Source organism: Opisthocomus hoazin, chromosome 1 (genome assembly GCF_030867145.1).
Source record: "Opisthocomus hoazin isolate bOpiHoa1 chromosome 1, bOpiHoa1.hap1, whole genome shotgun sequence".
NCBI classification, from domain to species: Eukaryota; Metazoa; Chordata; class Aves; order Opisthocomiformes; family Opisthocomidae; genus Opisthocomus; species Opisthocomus hoazin.
Window position 1 is genome coordinate 72,385,896 of NC_134414.1, and position 7,440 is coordinate 72,393,335.

At 40.2% G+C, this 7,440-nt stretch overlaps 1 protein-coding gene across 1 annotated transcript; it reads left to right on the forward strand.

The window, feature by feature from the left end:
• Positions 1 to 911: 911 nt before the first annotated feature.
• Positions 912 to 7,100, forward strand: CFAP97D2 (CFAP97 domain containing 2). The gene is made up of 3 exons (XM_009931702.2): positions 912 to 1,004; positions 4,448 to 4,528; positions 6,978 to 7,100. Exons 1-3 carry the CDS (start codon positions 912 to 914, stop codon positions 7,098 to 7,100), a joined length of 297 nt encoding a protein of 98 aa, XP_009930004.2.
• Positions 7,101 to 7,440: the final 340 nt, after the last annotated feature.

A 7,440-nucleotide genomic window follows, 5' to 3' on the forward strand; every position in this document is an offset into this window, starting at 1 on the left:
AAGCAAAATCCTTTGGCGGTCTGCTGGACCCAGCTTCAGGGTGCTCTGCACCACAAGGACAGAACCATCAAGTGAACTGTGTCAGCTCAGGCCCAGCTTTGGAGGAGGCCAAGTTGAACTCGAATGAGCACAAGCAGCTTTTCCATTTTTGGGTGGGCCTGAGAAAAAACCTTTGCCATTCATCTCCCTGCCAAATGTTGCCTGTGAAGAGTGAAAGCCACGGTGGCCCTGCATGAGAACCAGTGGTCAACTTGGTAAATAACTGGCTTTTGCATGTCTGTTTGAGCTTTCCGTAACTCATGAGCAATCAGATGGCATGCAGATAAAGTGAAAATGCGATTAAAAACCAGAACTGTTTTGCTATAAACATATTTACTGTGGCTTTTGGAAAGTGCATACTTATCAATGAAAAAAAATGTTTTAAACAAGTTATTGCAGTGTGAAAGATGACACCTCCCACTGTGGGTTTGCTCGGAGCATTACTGAGGCATGCCGTTCAATTCAAGGCTCAGCAAATATAGCCCATTATACAGTCCTTTGCATATTTACCGTAGTGTGCAAAGCATTATTAGTAGCTTACACCACTGTCTTTCCTTCATCAGCAGGAGGTAGGTCTGGCTAGTGAAGTATAATTGGTAATCTATTTTATATATGAATAAAATACTCGTTGGAATGCATTGCTATAACATTCAGTTCGTTTGCTATTCGTTGAAGGTATTGTTTGAAATGCTACCACCAGCTATTCATTCTTTTTCTGAGCGGTGATGCCATGACAACCCCCACGTGACCGGCTACAAACATACCACAAGTCTCCAGGGCTTTGGTTTAGGAAAGGCTCAGACTGGTATTACTCATACCTTTCTTTTTTTTTTGAAAAAGCCCAGATTCAGAGATGATCTATTTTGTACAAGATGCATCGAGCCTACCAGCCAGTTTTACCATGTGGCAACAAATATCTTCATCTAAAATGGGACAAAGCAAAGTATGAAGAACACAAGAAAAGGGTAGGTACAACTGTTTGATAAAGAGCAGAGGCCTTCATGAAAGAATAAGCCTACCCAAAAAGGCTTCAGCATCTCTCTACTCATTCTTAATACTGTTATGAAAGCCACTGATCAGCAGTAAGGTACAAGAGACACGTTTTAAGAATATCCAGCAAATATAGATACAGCTTTTGTGTACATTTAGAGTTCTCATAATGATGTTGAGCAAATTTAGAAGCTAAGAAGATTTGGTCAGTCATCTGCTCCAAATCAGTAATAATGTAGGACCACTCTCTCTTGAAAATCCCTAAGCAGTGAATACCATCAGCGATGATTCAACTATATTGCTACCTTAGGAAGATTGTATCACAATATAATTAGCCTTAATACGAAGAAATAGTTCTTCATTATTTCCAGACTGGGTCTGTTTCATTAACTGTATAAAAATATCTTCCTTCATTCCTTCCTTCCTTCCTTCCTTCCATTGTTCTGATAATTTGACTTGCAGGTGGAAAAAAGTTAAAGATGAGGTAGAGAATTGAATTTGACATATTTTTCTAACCAAACTGACAATATTGAAATAAATAAATTTTCTTCTGTGTGAATTAATCTCGAGAGGCTTACTATTGTGTATAAGCATTGGCTATTTAAACAGTGGCTCTTTTAAAGCAGGGAACTGATATTAGTGTAGCTGGAATACTCTCGGCATCCGCTGTGCATAGAGAACTCTCCTTTGTTCAGTGTACAGAGTGCTTCATATATATGTCCCAAGGCATTCAGAGGCCAAGAATAGAGGTTAGATATCATCATGATATATAGTGAAGAAACGTATTTATAGAGGACAAATCATTTCCCACGACTCAACTGCTCTTGGATTAAACACGAGTGTTAATTCCTGAGCGCATATTGAGAGAAAGAGTAACTGTCATGTTGGATGGCTTAGAAGGTACAGAATTTTGTTTGTTATTACAGGGTTCACACACGGCTCAAGTAGTGACTAACAAGGTCTCCAATGGCCAAAGAGCGGTCTTTTCATGTGCCCCAGTGTTATCATGCTGGCACACTCCTGAATTCCCATGGTCATTGCCCAGAAATTTCACCATGCCTTCTGCTGGCACGAATTCAGGTTTGCTACAGTGAATATAGTTGAATATGGTTGCACCAGCTGCCAGAGCAGCGGCACCTGCGCTGGGGTAACTGAAGGCAGTGGGGCAATTCGGCAGGTTGTCCTGAGTGATGCAGCCCACATGTGGCACAGGCTTTTGCTCTGCCAAGAGAGACAGGAATCGCTCTGAGAAAAGGCTCTAAGGGCCTCTGCCTGGTGATGTGCAGGCTTTGCATCGAAGGAGCTCAAAAAACAGATCAGAGCAAGAGAGAAATGGGAAAAATAGTGAGCGAGGAAGGAAAAAAGTTAACATATTAAAAAAAAAAAAAGGTGCACTTCTTGGAGAAGACCACTAAAAAGCTGGCAATGATTAGGAATAAGTTAGAATTTTCTCCGTGATGCAAAGGTAGAAAAAGATGTCAGCATGTTTCTATGTGCACAAGAGCAAATACCTCCAATCTGAATAATTTTGTTATTTTCTTAATGGAAGAAAGGAACAGTGGAAAAAAACAGATTTACATCTCCTCTCCGCAACATTCTGCATAGAATTAAATATAAAATGGCTCCAAAAGCACCATGGCTCTGGAAAGAGTCACAATAGAGATTAGGGTGGGCTTAAAAAATACTAGGTTTTACCTTTTACCATTGTGGATATAAGGACAGAAGGGAAATTAATCATAACACTTTCCAGAATATGAAATCATATTGATACAAATTTCACAGAAGAAATGTCATTTCTAAACCCACCTTTTGTTGTTAAAGTTTGAAACAGTTTGCATATCTATAAATTAAAATCAAAGTTTGCATAAATATCACCTTTTATTCTTCACAGCGGTGATTTCCGCTGATACAATAACAAACCTCTTTTACAAATTGCATGTCTTCTTAAAGCTATTTTAAAATAACTTAATAGTGTGATAATTTAGAGCACGTGAAGAAGCAGAGGAAACAGCAGCACCGGAAGCCAAACCCACCAAACCCCTGAGATTTACAAGTTTAGTTCTGCTATCCCATAAACAACAGTTACTTAGTCCTTTACAGATCCCACTGCACTGAGTGCTCTCCTCTTTCCCTGAAATCAGCTGGAGTTGAGAGCAATTATCCCCTTCCAGGATCCCACCTCTTCAGAGAAGACTGCCACCAAAATGCAGCTGAACGTTTTCAGAAGCAGCTGAGCAGTCCAAGTGAATTTCAGACAAAGCTAGAAAAAACTAAACATTGTGCCAGTCAATCCTATGAATGATTTGCCCTGTTATAAAAGCAAGGAACCTGTCCAGGTAGTATGTATGACACATCTGCCATCAGGGATTCAAGCCTGGTCCTCGGCTCATCACAAAGCTGCTACAAAAAGAGATGTGGAAGACTTCTGCTGACTCAGGCAGTTCTTTGGTCATGCCCTGCTGCGTGCGGGTTGTGTTGGTGCTGTGCCTGCTGCTCTTACTTGGCAACCTCTTTTTTTTAAAATAGCAAGTATTTGTCTCTTCTTTCTATATCACTGATAAATGGTTCCAAATAGCCTGAGCTAGCCTGGGATGGAACAGTTCAAGTATGAGGTATGACAGAGGGAGAACGTTTTATCACATGTATTTCATGACAAAAATCATGGTGTTGTTGTTTTAACCGATCTGGTCTCACTCCCTGCAGGACCCCAGTGTAAGAGAGAGTGGTCTTCCCTCTAAATCCTGTCTTGCTCCGCTCCCTGTTACCAGTTTTTCTTCCATGGGGTTTCTTCAGTCCAGAGATTATTCTTCTTCCTCATATATTGCATGGCTATTTAGGTCAACATGGAGATAAATATTATCGTGCCACGAAACTATCAACTCCAACAGAATAATTAGAGCCACGATTTGCTTTTGATGATTGTTCTGAAGCACTAAGAAGAGGCCTGGGAATACTTTCAACACAAGTCCTTTTCCAGTACTGCTTACCTCTTTCTGGCAGCATCCTAAATGTGCATCCTTTTGGAAGACCTGGCACAGCTTAGGAGTACCTAGGGCTTTCTCACATTAGCCTTTTTATTTCTGCTGGATGCCTAATAAAACCTGCTCGCCCTCTCTTAGACAGTCTTTCCTGTATCGTAACATCAACACCACCATAACTGGACTGTATGTATTTTTACATTTCTCCAACATAAAGAGCACTTTGCATCTCCAGCAGACTTCAGAACGACTGCCTTTAACATTTTCATTTCCCACTATTCTTCTGCTGGGCAAGTCTGGCTTTGCTGATATAATGAATCATATGTTTAATCGTGTTATTGCTGGCTAACAAAACAGAACACGAGAATTAAAAGATTTCCCATAATGATATGCAAGGGTATTTCCAACAAAAATGGATAAACATTTCATTTCTGTTACAGATCCAGGCAGCAAAACCATTAGTGGACACAAGTGCCCCTGCAACATATGGCCACCTTCACCCGAAGTTAGGGAAGCTGAAGGTATAGTATTGGTCCTTTCACTGAGCGCTAACACACTTACCTTCACGTCTCCTCTCAAAAGAGACTACCAGATGGTCACTTTCAGGGCTTTTTTTTTTCCCCTCTGTACAGTGATTGTTGCAACAGGACTATCAGGATTCATGAATAGCACACTCCCAGCCACATTAAAAAACTTATTACATCTTTATGATTATTGATGAAATCAGAGCGCTTCAGATTAACAAGAGCTAAAGTGTTCAAACAGCCTCCTAAAAGGTACTTCTGTACAACCACGAAAAAACCATCGCAAATAACAAGAATAGCACAATCACCAAGATACACACAGAGCAATGAACTGAATAATAGGATGTTAACATATTCAAAGCACAAGAAATAACAATGGGTAGCCTTGACTGGCAGTTATCCTTCAAAATCTTACTGCTCCCAAGAGGCAAATTTTTATTAAAAGATGAGAGTGGAAAATAAATTGTTACCTAATTAACTCTGCTCACTAAAAGGAAACAACAACAATTAAAAAAAACCCAAATGTGAGCACAGCAGAAAATACGTGCAGCTAAACCCTGTCAAAGACTTAATTTCCAACACAATGTCCCTCAGGCAATGGGAGCGTAGCCCATGTAAGGACTTCAGAATTAATTTCCTTAAAATTGTTTATCATGTCACTGTGCAATGTAATAATCCCCAGGCACCCTAAAATCCTTTCACTAGCAAAACAATTCATTTCTCCTCCATGCATAAAATCATATGCTATATTAGGATGTGGATTCAATTGCTGTCGTTAATTTTTTCCTATTACTGTAAAAATAACACTCCTAAAGTTCCTTTGAGAATGAAACATTGCATAACACCCCACCCAGGTTAACAAAAACCCCACGAGCAGGAATGCACTACTCTTTGGCACGTTCATTTGAACTACAGGTCCTGATACTTGGAAGTCAGACTGTGGTCCCAGTCTCTTTCTCATCCTCCTCCTTTCCAAACTGCTACAGAAAGAAAGAAAAAACACACCCAACCCTCTAACATTGCAATCTTCTAGTTATCCTTTCTTCTTTACAATCATTCTCCTCAGGGTTATTCAGAACCCAGTGGGCTTACCTAATGCACCAGTTTCAGGTACCTTTAAACCACAGTGTGACCAGCATCTGACCTGCTTTGGTTACAAACCCTGGCAAACAAGACAGATGCACAAGATTCCATACAGAAACCTGCTGCTCTAACATGAGCCACCCAAAACTATCCAAGCAGGATGAGCAGGATTTCCTATTTCTTTTATACAGGACTTGCAATATCTTTGGAGTGCCTAGAATAAAACGTGGAAAAAAAAGAGGTGAAAGTAGAAAAGTGAATTAATACGCTCAAAACAAGACTATTTCTTCAGTGATTCTATTCTGAGAGGGCTTTGAGAAGGTCATGTTGAAGCCCAGCTACGAAAAGTGTTCTTTCCCTGCTTTCCTCCACCCAGCCTCTCTCTGGTTACCTCCAACTCAGCCTTGCTGGAGAAGGCATTCTTGGGACTCAGAAAACCTTGAAAATAAGATTTTCTCTTCACCTCTCCCCAGTTTCTTCCCAATTCCCACAAACACACTTTTAGCATGGATTTGTTTTCTTTGAAAAACAATACAGCAACATTTTTTACAAATTAGAAAATGTCCCAGATATCCAAAGAGATCCTCCCTCCTCCACTGGACTCCTTCAATTTTCATCCCACTGTTGACACAGTTAACTTCAGAGATTGAGATTATTAATATCTTCAATTTTAAAATCAAATTTAAAGAGGCTTAAAATCATGCTAACAATGAACATAACTAGCTCATACTGCCTCATACATCTCTCTCCATTTGTTCGTTACACCCAGTTGTTGCTTCTCTTCTTACACTAGCCTGCAACCCCTCCAGGACAAAAATGGCCTGCAACTGGACGTAATCCAAATCTCACTGAAGTCAACGGAAAAATTACCATTTGATCCAAAGCCCACTGAAGGTAACAGAAAGACTCCCACTGACTTCAGAGGAGCCTGGATAAGTCCCATCATGTGTTTGTACAGTGTCCATCACAACCCTAGATTTTGATGAAAGTCTATGAAGGCTGCTAGAGACACAAAAGATAATGATGATCCTGAAAAATACACTGACAAATATTTATAGAAATTCTGCTTACACTGATGAAATGCATTTGCTAATTATGCAGGCTGTTGCTGTGGTTCCAGGAACGTGTTTCAGGGTCAAACTGACAGCGTTGCAAAGGGCTTTCTCTCGCTGCATCGCCATTAAAATGGTGAAACAAAGGGTTCTCTCAACACTAGCACAGAGTTCTACCTGCTCAGTGTCTGTCACACTCTCTGTAGAGGGGACAGCAATTGTGAACACCGTTAGATATTCGTGATTCATCACTGCTGCTTGCTCTGGCCTTGTGAAAACAAATGCATTTTTTTATTCCTTCTGTATGCAAGTTGGAGGAAGACCGACTTTCTGCCATCGAAAGAGACAACCGTTTGCTGCTGGAGAAGATGTCCTGCATCATGAGAAAAAAGGGACAAACTGACAACAAAAATGACTATAAGGCCAAAAGGTAACATCAGCAGCACTGTTTCTACGTAGTCATCAAGTTACCTTCCCAGTAACAAGCATAGCTAAGGATAAACTGCTCTGTGAGGACACGTATTTTAAAAGGCAGCCTAAGGTATAATCAACATTTCAGAAAGCCATTTGCTTGCCTTGTCACATGAAATCCAATGCTGGATCATTTTCGTCCTACCCTCTGTTGAAGATTAGATGGCTTTAAATTAGTTTTTCAGTTTAATAACTGAGGGAATGGAAAAAAAAAAGAGGGAGAACATTGCCCTACTTTAAGGCAATAAATGAAGCAAACCTATTATGTCCCAGCAAAGCTGTTGTTCCTGCTAAATGAGTCAT